This window comes from Thunnus albacares, chromosome 18, assembly GCF_914725855.1.
Source record: "Thunnus albacares chromosome 18, fThuAlb1.1, whole genome shotgun sequence".
NCBI classification, from domain to species: Eukaryota; Metazoa; Chordata; class Actinopteri; order Scombriformes; family Scombridae; genus Thunnus; species Thunnus albacares.
In genome coordinates, this window is record NC_058123.1 from 17835306 (window position 1) to 17848887 (window position 13582).

Below are 13582 nucleotides of genomic sequence, written 5' to 3' on the forward strand. Positions count from 1 at the left end.
TAGCAATCGCTTATATAGAAACGTTGCCAGAGATGCTGGATCTTTTACAAACCTCTGGGCATGAAGCAAGTTTGTGTATCTTACATTTGCTGCCACTGTTACCCACAAAATTTCTCTGTCTGTCTGTCTGTCCTCAGAATCATTCACAGCAGACCATAAGCCGCTGATGGGAGAAGCTCCAGAGGTCAGAGGTTACTTCTTGGGCTGTGGCTTCAACAGTGCCGGTAAGTGCTGCAGGGATGCAAAAATGGAAGGAAGAACAAATAAAACCAGTAGAATAATAAAAAGGGAGAGATGTTAGATAAATTGAATGTTAGATGAATGTTGGCTGTGTCTCCACCAGTTTATATTCACATCATCTTTACATAAGATTTTGTGTTTTAAATGTGTAAGCAGTCTATCAAAAGTGCTCAGGGATGACAGAGAGTGTAAACACATCTCCAGTCAGATTACCTAAAACAAATGGTATAAATCATTCACAGTTGTATGGTTTCAAGTACTTCACGGTATAGAGAGTTTCCCTCGAGGAAACTGTGAAATGATATAGCTAGAAAGGTCATAAGAACCTTCAAAGAACCCGCACAGTAAAATAAAGAAGAGGAAAACAAGCTAGAAGAAATGGCCGAAGAGTGTTTTTCCTAGACTTTGACCCAGCCTTTGCCAATCTCTGTGGACACTTTCAAGGCACAAATGAATAATGGAGTGTTTTGATTCTTCACCGAGTTCACGGAGAGAAAACATGCACACAGACACATAAACACACACGCGTGCACGCACACACACAAACAACAACTCAAGTCACTCCATTACTTCACTTACAGATGGGCTTCTGACATTAGACGGGGGGCGAATGTGAGTATTTCAGCAGCCTGAAAAACAGAGAGAAAGGGGATGTAAAGGGTAAAGTAATCACCATCTACGTTGACAGACAGTCGAGAGAAAGCTTATTTTTTCTGCATAAAAGCAGAAGACTACAGGGTCGAGCTCTAGTTGTCTTGTCTGTTCTGACCAGAGCTTCGGAGGTGCTGAGAGGTGGAGCTCTAATGAGTGGACATACAGTGTTTTAAACACTCTGACATTTCACACAAATGTTCCTTCTATATCTGTTTTTTCGCTTCAGAAGTGTATATAAGAGTCTTTGTAGTTATAAGATGGACACTAGGTTTTTGCAAATTGCTGATTAGTCCTTGCTGTTCATGAGTACCTCTTCTCTCGCTCTCTTCTGTCCATCAGTCTGAGTCTGAATTATTATCATTATGATTATATCCTGCTGTCCATTGTCAGCTTAACAAAGGGCTCATACACTCCTGTACTTGAGCTTTTGATTCCTTTCATATACTATATTGGTTAATACCTTATTCATTAAAACCTGTATTGCTTTATGATTTTAAATTGTGCTGAAATTAGTAGTTGATTAACAGAAAATTAAAGACAGACAACTTGAATAACTGATTAAACATCAAGTCATTCAGAGAGCAAAAGTTTTTTAACCTTGTAAATTATCTTTGAGATTTGGGCTGCTGGTCAGATATCACCTTGGGTTTTTGTGAAATCGTGATGGGAATTTTTTCACTATTTTCTGACATTTTATAAACAAAAAGATAAACCAAAAAAATTATCGACCAATGAATCAATGAAGAAAATAATTCTGCAACCCTTATTTTTAATCTCTTTCCCCTCTGAAGCAAATAAACCTGAAAGTTCCTATCAAAAATGGAGCTAGATAAAATATTACAGTCTGCCGGTCCTAGTCGTTTCTGTTATGTGCCAGGCTGGGACAAAGCTCATTGAAATGTGCCCTGCATCACTGATCACACCTGCTAACTGTGACTTTATAAAAAGGATTTGCCTCTGACCACACAGAGTAAGGTTGGATCGAAATGTCTTCCACCTGCCTGACACACACAAAACAAACATCCTCACTAGCTTTTCCCAAAGCAGGAGCTTCAGGATGTCCACTTCTCCTCATGTCATCCTTGGCTCCCGTTTTTCTCTACAGTATATCTATCATTCTTTCTTCCCCCTGCTTCTTTGTCCCTCTGGCAAGGGAAAAATCCTCTGCCCATTTTATTCCATCACACAAAACAAATGCACAAATGAAGTCACACAGCTTATCTGGCTCAAGGCAGGGCAAGACAAAGGGGATAATTCAGAAACCGCATGGTCAAAGTCGACAGATTCTCATTAAAAAAATCTATCATTGAGTGCTCTGTAAGTTTTTAAGCCTCCAGTTGTTTCATTTTTACTTGCTGGAGTTCATTTTGGTTGCCAAGCAATCAGCAACTCTGCTTGCAGAACCTTAACTTACTTTTTTATTAGTGTCAAAACATCACGCTGAACGCTTACATTTAAGTGCATTTATTTATTGTGATTTATGGTTCATTAATTGCTTTTAACTGCTGCACCTCTTACCCAGCTGCATCACCATCTTGCTCATAATCACAATAATGAGCACCTTTAGGAATTTATGGCTTACTGAGGCTTTTTGTCACATTATACGGCACAGAAAATTGCCCATATTTAAAGGTTCAGTGTGTAGAGATTTAGTGGCATCTAGCGGAACAGACTTGGCAGAAATGTGTATGTATGAATATAATATTCATAAGTATGTTTTAATAAAATAAGTGTTTTCGTTACCTTATAATGAGCCCTTTATATCTACATAGGGAGTGGGTCCTCTTCCACGGAGCCCGCCATGTTGCACCTCTGTGTTTCTACAGTAGCCCAGAACAGACAAACCAAACACTGGCTCTAGAGGGGGCCTTTCACGTTTTTTGCAAGTTTCGTGGCCACTGTAGGTTCCCCCAGCCACTTGAAAGGAAGGGATGAGGGTGAAGGGTTTCAATCTACAACCTAACCGCTAGATGCCACTAAATCCTACACACTGGTCCTTAAAGGCAGTACACAATTAAGATTGGAAAAAACATTGAGTTCGGGGTATAATGCTCATTGCCAGGTTTGAGTCAGTGACTAAAATAGCAGCCAAACCTCATCCCCTTGTCTACTTCCTGTTGCTGCTTTGATGGAGGACAGAGAGATAAATGGAAGAGTGGATGGTGACTGTAACTCTAAAGAAAAGCTAAGTAGTTCAAAAACCTTATAGAAAAGGGAAGGGAAAGGCAAGAGCCTGAAATTCGGGCCTCTGTTAGAAAGATTTAGAGAATTAAGTCATGATTTATACAAAAAAAGTCACAATTTTCAACAAAAAAATAATACTTTAAGAAAAATAATATTTTGAGAAAAAAGTCAGAATAGAATAGTTTATTTCAGAGTAAAATGTCATATGTTAGGCTTACATTAAGTTGATTGTCTCTCACAATCCAGGATGCTTCCCATTTCAAAACTTAGGAAAGCTTAAGGAAGCAGCTGTGCACTGCACTGTTGCACTTTCATGGAGGTGGGAAGGTTAACATCTGTGTGGACAAAAAGTTACACAGAGATGAGATTTGTGGCTTATCTGAAGTGTTTTCAAACTGTTCTGGTTTTCTAAGAGAAGAAGCTTTGAGGATGAGTTTGTTTGGCAGATGTTCATCTTGTTAATTCCCCACCTCTGATGGAGAGTCGCACACTGCTGCTTTCCTAAACTTTGTCTCATCTGCCAGATGGTCAGGTCACCATGTTGGTCTGAATGGGATACTACATATCAGCAGAACGCAGAGCATTAAAGTAATACACAGCATATCATAGGCAACAGGTAGATTCTGGCTGCCTTTCATATCATTTGCACAAACCCAACTGGGTTTTAATCACTTTCCAATATTCTTTATTTATATAGCACCTTTCAAACAAATGAAATGCAATTCAAAGTGCTTTACGAGCAATTGACAAAATGTAGGATGTTACTAATGCACATCAAAGCAATTAAAAAAGTAAAAAAAAGGTTAATTGAATAAGACATCAATAAAAGATGGGTAGTTAAGATAATAAAATATAAATAATAAAAGATAATACAAGCAATAAAAATAACAAAAAATAAAATTGTGAAAAATTACAAAATACATAGATAATAGTAAAATAATAAAATGTTGATAAAACAAATAGAATAAAATAATGATAATAAATAAAGTAAGTATAAATAATAAAACCATAAAATTATAAAAGCCAGACTAAACAGATGGGTTTTTAGTTTACATTTAAAAATATCTATATTTTCAGCTCCTCTCAGATCCTCTGGAAGGCTGTTCCGGCAGCTCAGAGCATAACGGCTGAAAGCAGCATCACCGAAGGTTTTTGTTCTGCTTTGTGGAACAGCTAAAAGAGAAGAACCAGTGGATCTGAGGGGCCTTCTTGGTTTATAAACCAATAGCATTTCTGAGTGGTAGTCTGGTGCAAGGCCATGTAGTGCCTTATAAACTAATAAAAGAACTTAAAAATTAATATGAAAACTAATAGGTAACCAGTGTAAAGACTTTAAAAGAAGTGTAACGTGTGCTCTCCTTCTGGTCTTAGTCAGCAGTGGTATGGTGTATTCATTGGTTGACCAGAAAGGAGAGCATTACAATGGTTTAGCCTACTAGTTATAAAAGCGTGCATCAGTCTCTTTGTGTTGCTCAGAGAGAGAAATGGCCTCACTTTGGAGATGTTCTTCAAATGATAAAATGCTGTTTTTGTGACACCTCACACATAAGCCTTGAAATTAAAATGGGAATCAAAAATCACTCCTATATTGCTTGCTTCTTGGCTTAGATTTGAGTTCTAGTGTGTTTAGTTTGGAGGCCACTTTCTCTCTCTGAATCTTTGAACCAATGATCAGTACTTCTGTTTTATCCTGGTTGAGCTGTAAAAAATTCTGTGACATCTAGGCCTTTATATCTAAAATGCAGTTAAAAAGTGAGTCAATCAGCCCATTGTCACCAGGAGACGTGGCCATGTAGAGCTGAGTGTCATCAGCATAGCTGTGGAGAGAGATGCCATGCCTCCTGATAGGGGTAGCATGTAAAAATTAAAAAGTAATGGTCCTAAATTTGATCCCTGTGGTACCCCACAGGTAACCTCAAAGCATTTGGAGGAGTGGTCATCTATAGATACAAAAAATGTATTCTGCAAAGATAAGAGTAAGTAAACCAGTTAAAAACAGTTCCATATAGGTCAACATGCTCACTTAATCTATCTAAAAGACTGTGGTGGTCCACAGTATCAAAGACAGCATTCAGGTCAAGTAGCACCAGAACTGAAGGCTTGTTGCTGTCAAGATTTGTTTTGATATCATTCACTACTCTTATCAGGGCTCTCTTTGTGCTGTGATGTGTTCTAAAACCTGATGGAAACATTTCTAATTTACTGGTTGAGTTTGAAAAGAAAAAACTAGTTTCTCAAAAATTTTGCTTAAAAAAGGGAGATTTGAAATTGGTCTAAAATTGCTGGGTGTTAAAATATCCAGGTTCATTTTGCAGTTTTAAAATCAGTGGGAAAGACACACAAGTTGTAGGGAGTGATTTACTAGCAAGGATGTCTTCAGATACAGAATTAAAAATAGTTTTAAAAAGAAAGGTAGGAATTGGGTCAAGGGAACATGTGGAGGGCTTCAGTTCTCTTACTATTTTCCTGAGAGTTATAGCATCAACCAAAATGTTCCAGCTTGACATAGGTAAAAGCATAGGTGACAGTGCAGTGTGCTTTTTCTGCTGGCAGATACCAGATCTAATGCTGATTATTTTCTCCCTGAAGTAGCCAGCAAACTCAAACATTAAGAACATGGAAGCTTAATACTGTAGTTAGTTGTGGGATTTACCAGAGAATCTATTGTACTAAAAAGCAGTCTGGGACTGTAAATGTTGATGTTGAGGTTTGAGAAATATGCTTGCTCTGATGTTTGAATTGCCTTGTTGTAATTTTTAAGTTTTTTGGTGAGTATATTGAGATGTATTACTAATTTTGTTTTTCACCATCTGCGCTCAAAATTCTACAGTCGCTTTTAAGTGCCATTGTTTGACTATTTTTCCATGAGACAACCTTTTTTGTAATTATTTTCCTGGTTTTAATTGGAGCAGGTGCATCAAGCACTGTTTTCATTTCATGGTTAAAATCATCAACTAAGTCTTCACAAGATGATGGTAAGATGTTATTTTTGTAGGTTGCAATGTGCGATGTGAGTGTTGTGGCTACCTCACAGGTGATGCAGCATTTCTTGATGATACATTTTTTTGTACTTGGCAGAGAATGATCAAAACTGTCAAACACACAGTGGTGGTCAGACAGAGTCAGATCAGTGACAGAGGATATATTGATGTAAAGATTATATGATATAATTAAATCCAAGGTGTGTCCATGTTTGTGAGGCAGTAAACTCTTTGGCTCTGGTATCTGTGAGATTATCAACATGTATGTTGAAATCACTTATTAAAATGCAGGTATCATTGCTTGTGTGAATGACAGATAGTAGGACTGAGAATTCTGAGATATATATACATAGTGTCACTGCAAGGAAGCAAGGCTGAGAATTTTAAAAAGTAGCATTATATTAAAATGCATGAAATGTGCCTAGGTCTACATCCCTACCCTTCAGTGTCTCTATGTAGATTGCAGCTGTCTCTCCACTCTTCTTTCCCACTCTAGATGAATAGGAAAAAGTGTAAATGGATGGACAGGCTTCAGTCAGTGTGGTAAGTGCATCTGTGCTCAGCCAGGTTTCAGTAAGCAAAAGACAGTCCAGATAGTGATAATTGATTAGGTCATTGATACAAAAAGATTTGTTTGTTAATGCCCTTGTATTAAAAAGAGACATTTTGATTTCTGTCCGTTTTGAAGTTGAAAACGAGTTTCTGTTTATGGGAACTATAACCAAGTTATCTATGTTTGGCCCTGTTCTGTTGGTAGTTTTCTGTCGAGTTTAGTTGGGTTTCATAGAGTAAACAGGGCTGGATGAGGTAGGTAGTCATGGTGATATACATTGCACTATGTTGTGGGCAACACCTGAGAGCCCCTGTGTGCATTTAAAGAACGCAGGGCGGCCTTAGAATAGATCAAAGTTGTCTATAAAAGTGACCTTAAATTTGTCAAATGCGGTTTTTAGCCATGAATTTAGGCAGAACAGGCGACTGAATTCTTCTATGCCCCTTTTGTAAGTCGGTAGAGGTCCTGAAATTGCAATGTTTTTTTCAGTTGCTTTAAGGGTAGTGAGAAAAGTTTTAAAATGTTCCTTTAAAATTAAGTTTCGGACTCACGCTGAGAAGTGTTGTTGCTGCCGATGCGTACCACCACAGTACTCGCATTAGCATGTTTTCCAAGCACGGCCGGAAGCTGTGTGTTGAGGTCCAACACACGGGTTCTGGGGAAACAGTGGACCGCTGCAGTGGTTCTGTGTGAGGGGAGCGAGAGCCCCCTAATGATGGAATCACCAATCACCATGGTGGAAGCAAGTGATGGTGGAGGGCTGGGTGCAGCGGAGAGATGGCTGTCAGTGGACGAATCTGGGCTCAGCACGGTAAAATGGTTTTCTAGCCTGAGGACGAGATGGTAAGGGGCGGGGGATTTCCCTCTGTCTTTCCCGTCTGCCGCTGTCACCCACTTGTTTCCACTGATGTTCCCTTGGGCATGGTATGGAGCAGGAGCCCAATGAGTGGTCAGTGGTGGAAAATGTTCCTTGGCCAGTGTTTCCACACATGGCTCTTCACCTGAAAAGTTGATGCGAGGAGTGCCGGGGTTTGTGCTCCCGTGCCAGCTGATCCAATTAAAACCGTGGAGTTAAAAGTGTCCTGAAGTTTCGATGTCCCTTTTAGCTCTGTCATTTGACGTAGTTTTATGTGCAAATCAATCAGCTTCTCCTACAGTTCTTTTATTTTATTGTATTTGGTGCAGATGAAATTTTCCGTAAAGTCCTCCACGCTGATGACTAAAAACATGCAACAGAGTTTGCATTTTTGGGCCCTCCTGCTCTCAGCTGTAGTTGGTCTCCACCTTAAAGCTGGAGTGCAAGGTGTTAGGCTTAATCAGCATTTTGTGAACTTGTTTAGCAAAGGCTTGAATGTAACAGACGTTCATTTATATGTAAAAGTTCCACACTGCTGGTTTAAAACCACAAATAGTTGTGTCTACATTTCTACTATGTACAGATAAAATAAACAACTTCAGCTTGCAGGTGTTGGTAGCCATATTGAGGGCCCTATATACAGTTCTATACTTCATGTACAGACATTATAATGGTAAGCACATTTTGCAAAATGTTGAACTTCTCCTTTAAATGTAACCTAGACTTCTAAAAAACTTTTTCAACTAAATCTATCACTGTTATAACCTTGATGTCTTTTGACTTGCAAATCAACCCACTTACTGGCTATTATGGCAGCTAGATGGTGGGAAGGATAAATACAGGGGGTGTACATACATATGTATATTTTCTCTCTCTTTAAAAGCATCTTTTGAATCACTAATAGCATCACTAGAAATGTCAGAAGAGAGAGATTAAATATCTGAAGAGAATCACAGAGCAATGCAGAAGAGTATAGATAATGATATAGAAAGGAACAAATGTTTTCACAGTCTAAACGAACAATAATAGAACAAGACACCGATAGTGGGGAAGGAGAGGTGAAGCACAAACGCAGAGAGGTGGGATGACAAGATGAGTGGAAGCACGAGCATGAGGGTTCACACGCAGATACGAGCTCACACATCAGCGCAGTTATCTCGGGTGACATTTATCAATGCCACCTCGCCTTGCTGGTTGTCTCCACAGCATCTTGGGAGAACTCTATCATCCCCCTCCCGCTGCCCTCCCTCTATCTCCCTACCCCTGCTCTCATCCATCCATCCATCCATCCATTCAAACGTCCACCCAGGCTTGGCCCAGAGTGACAGAGCCTGCAGATGAGTGAAGCGATGAGAGATGGAGATAGAGGGATGAAGGAGGGATGCAAGGACACCCTGGTCGTGCTGCTGCATATTGATGTTGAGTGTGTGTATACACGCACGCAACACACACACACGGTGTATGCAAATTACCAGCAACAAAACACAAGAAGGGGGTTGCTAAAAGGGAGCAGCTCATTAACCCAGCAGTTTTGGGGCCGGATGGATAAAATATTGAATTGCTAGTGTTCGTGTGTTTGTTGGGATGAAAGAAGCAGAATGCTGCAGCCGTTGGGTACAGCTAATGAGGTCAGATTGCTCAGGGGCAGCTGTGAGCAAGGGTCAAATGATGGAACAAAGGTCAAAACAATCCTCTGTAGGTCATATGACATATAGTGGCTGTAGCAGAGGACGAAAGTGCTCTGTTGAACTGCTCTTCTCCAAATTAATTAGTCCTATTACCCACAGTCACAGAGAGAAGGGGAGAGGGGTCCTGTTTTTTGTTCAGATTTTTCTCTCTTATTTCCCACCTATTGTTTGTGCAGTGGACCCATTATTCAGCGAAAATTGGATAAAAATTGTGTATTCTGCAACCAACCTTGATTTTCTTTATCAATTCATATGGCTGTTATTATTAATATTTATAATCAATTGATTGTTTAGTCTATCTAATATCAGAAAATAGTGAAAAAAAAAGTGTCGGAGATTACCTTTAGTCGAAAATAATGCTGTAATTTTGGCCTCTGGGAACATTTTTCTATATTTTCTGCCATTTTATCGATTTTAATGATTCATCTTATATTGATATGATTAATAACTTATTGATAATGAAAATAACTGTTGGTTGCAGTCCTAGCCCAAAATACAAAGATATTCAAATGATACATAAAGAGATTTAATAAGCAATCCTCATCTTTAAGAAGCTAGCAAATGTTTGGCATTTGTGATTAATAAATGCCTTAAGGGATTAATCAATTATTAAAATAGTTGTTGATTCATTTTGTGTCAGCTATTTATTTGATTAAGTGACTAATTGTTTCAACAGTAATTCATGTGTTTTCTGTAAGGAACTGTGTCATCTTTGCTCTTTCTGTGTGTGTTGTATGTGTGTTTTTGCCAGGTATGATGCTGGGAGGTGGTTGCGGTAGAGAGCTGGCTCACTGGATCATACATGGCCGCCCTGAAAAGGATATGTACGGATACGACATCAGGTACATCTGTGCATACAAATCCTGTACATATATACACACACACATATATATAAATGTACAAAGATGTATGATCAGTCACAGTTATATCACAGGAAGTTGAATCCACTCTACAAAGCAGAAAATGGTTTTGAGCTTCTGATTGACATTTTATCAAAGAGCAAACGGAACCCAGAGGACGAAGAAGTTTTAATGGAGTCTGAGTGATTGTGACTTTTAATGAGTGATAATCTTTTGAATTCCTCTCCCTCCCGTCTCAGGCGCTTCCATAACTCACTGACAGACAACCAACGCTGGATCAGAGAGAGGAGCCACGAGTCGTACGCTAAAAACTACTCTGTGGTGTTCCCCTTTGATGAGCCGCTGGCCAGCCGAAACATGAGGAAGGACCCTTTCCATCAGGTAGATGAGTTGTTTGATCTCCAGTGTAGACAGTTAAACGGGATTTTTCTTGAGCAGTTCAAGGAAACATCCCTAACAAGCTGCGTTTCCTCTGTGAGTTACTCAGACCGCTTTCAGCTATGGTTTGAGTCATTTATGCGAGGGCACCACAGGTTTAATTGGCAAAGAGATCTTGTTTTTTTTTTTTGCTTCTGTACATGTAATTTTTACTTAAAATTCAATAAAACAAGAATGAAATTTGAAACATTTTATAATATTGTACAACATTTTATATTTTTAAGGAAATATTGCTAAACTGGAAAATTTGTAAAAGCACAAATAATAATAACTTTATTATGTTGTATTATATTTGTACAGAACCTCATACATACAATGCAGCTCAAAGAGCTTTACATCAAATTGGTAAAAAATAAAAGACATTTAAAACATGTAAACAAATAAATTAGATGGTGGCAAACAAAGCATTTAAATACAACAGACAGTATAAAAGGAATTTCGAATTTCAAATAGGATTAAAAGGAATAACTGAACTTTCAGTAGCATTCAATAAACACCATTGATAAAGACTACTTAAAAACAAAATGTTAGTTCTACAATGTTTTTAAAGGAATTTACAGATGTTACATGGTGGATATTTACGGGCAGGTTGTTCCACAGTTGTGGCCCATAATAAGAAAACGCTGCCTCTTTGTATGTCTTTGTCTTAACTGTTTGAACATTAAGTGCTGTAAAGTTTGATGACCCAAGGCAGCAGTTAGGAGTATAGAGGGAGAGACAGTCGATTGAATATGCAGATGCTAAACCATTCATAACCTTTTAAATCAGTAATAGAATTTTATATCAATTCTATAAGATACAAGAAACCAATGTAAAAATGCTAATATTGGTGTAATGTGCCTTCTTTTACTTGTTTTTGTTAAAGATCTCCTCCAGACAGGTATTAAGACATACAAAAATACTCTGCTTGGAGCAATAACATGTGTCCGCTATGTTCTTTTTTTCACAAAAAGAATACAATTACCATGTTAAAATCCTTAAAATAGCATCTACTCATTCTCATTCATTAAAAATTCTCAGTGTTTGTGCACAGGAGGCTTCAGGTTTCCACATCACACTTGCTTAAATTAAATATTGGACCAAGATTGGCTTCAAAACTAGTTGTGATGTCACAAATCCGACTCATAGGCCCACCCCTTAAAATCAGATTTTCAATGAGCACAGAAAAACTTTCCACTTTCAGCAGATAAATGTGTGTCTTCTAGTGTCAACATACATCATCCTGCACAGTGAAGCTGAAATATTCAACTGTAGGAACAAGAAGAAAAAAAACATTTTTGAGTGGAGGGGGAGTTTAGACTCTGACAGCTGCATTTTATATAAGCTTTTTTTTTTTTTGCGTAATCCGGTTAAAAGAGCATTACAGTAGTCTAGATGAGAAAACAACAATGTGTGAATCAATTTCTTTGCATCAGGAAGAGCAAGATATTTTCTCCATGCACACATGGATGGACAAAGTAACAACACAAAACAAAAATCCTTTGTACAGTTATTGTGTCACATTGAAGGGTGTTCCTGTTATTTATTCCTGTCCTAGATATACATATAAACCCTGTATATAGTCTGTCTGCATCATATTTAACAAGTAAAGTTTGATCTAATATAATAAAACCTTTTTTCTCTGAGATGTTATGAGACCATATTCATATACTGTATATTTCACCTACCTCTGATAAACATTACGCACAACTTACTCAGGCTCTTTTAGTTAGGTAAGCAGGGCTTTTACTTTCAGTGAAAAAGCGTGGGCAGCGTTTTGTATCTTTCAGGATTTAGATGGACGGATACCTTTTTGGCTTTTTAGCTGAAGGGAAAACATTCTGTATTGCAGGGGTTTGTTAACATGGATGGAAGCAGTTCACGTCTTTAAGTCATAGGAGCTTCTCTTCTTGCATATCACCTAACCGGTTATCTTTGATCACTTTCCATATTTTTAGAGGTTGTATGACTGGAGATTCAGACCTGTGTGACTCACTCCTTTTCTCTTTTACCTGTTTGATTTTTTCTCTTCTCTCCTTCAACCATTTATTCCAGTCCTTATTCTGTTTTGTTTCTACCCACAACCTTCACTCGTCTTTCTCTCATCCTGTATTCTCTCTTTTTGACATCCTCTCCAACACAATCTCCTCTTCTTTTCATCCTGCGGTTCATACATAATGTCTGTCCATTTCTTCTTTTTCTACCTGTGGTTGCCACTGTCTTTCCTCTTGAAACCCCCCCCTCCTCCTGTCTTCTCCAGTCAAATCTAGAGCCAAATAGCTGATTCAGGTTTAGGCAGACAGCAGTTAGCAGTGCAACTTATCTCCGGCAGCTACATTTATCAATGCAATCCCTGCCAACGTGACAATAAATGATACACTTAGCTTCGGTAGCCTAGTCTCGGATGCCTTTCAGCCTCTCCTTAGCCCGACACAAACTCTTAATGGGCCTCACCGCCATATTTTATGCATTAATGACCCACTTAGCCTTGCTTTCCTGTTCCAGACTTCATTTACCTTTTAACTGCTGCAATTTCTACCACCGTTCATGCATGTAGGCATTCTTTCAAAATGGATTACTGTCACACAAATTGCATTAGCAATGTCGTCAATGTGTTTTGTTACTCATGTCTACTGCTTTCCTAGAGCTTATTTTATTTAGTTTCCTTGACACCTTTCATGCATAATTAACCAGTTTCCTAAAGGGCCTCTTAAAGACTTGAATGAATTAGTTTTTTTGTCAATGGTTTTTGTACTTTATTTTTATTACTAAAAAACAAGTGACAGTCATAAAAGAGGAAAATCAACAATACAATCTGAAATGAAAGAAACAATGTACTCTTTTTTCAGTACTTTGAGACACTTAATGTGCATAATCAGCAGCTCATTTGTATTTACTCCACATTTTTTCCTCACTTAGGAGTATCATTATGATCTCTATGAAGTTTTTTTGGTTTGTTTGGTGTTTCCGGTGACAAATGACACAACGCATCACTCTGTGCCATGGCCAATGCCAACTTTCCTCTCAGAAATGTTGATAAGCCAGTTGTCATTTGTAACTTCAGCCTTAAACATTTAATTATTGTTTGGCTTGTTTAAAGTGAGTCATTGTCATTACGCTGATGGACACTCTGTACAAGGCACCATAGT

General features: G+C 38.3%; 1 protein-coding gene across 1 annotated transcript in view; it reads left to right on the plus strand.

The window, feature by feature from the left end:
• Positions 1-13582, plus strand: part of sardh (sarcosine dehydrogenase) — a 50482-nt gene that overhangs the window by 14004 nt on the left and 22896 nt on the right. The window contains exons 10-12 of the mRNA XM_044333454.1: positions 138-224; positions 9908-9998; positions 10256-10397. Of these exons, the coding sequence (XP_044189389.1) occupies positions 138-224; positions 9908-9998; positions 10256-10397 (320 nt within the window). The remainder of the gene's footprint in view (positions 1-137; positions 225-9907; positions 9999-10255; positions 10398-13582) is intronic.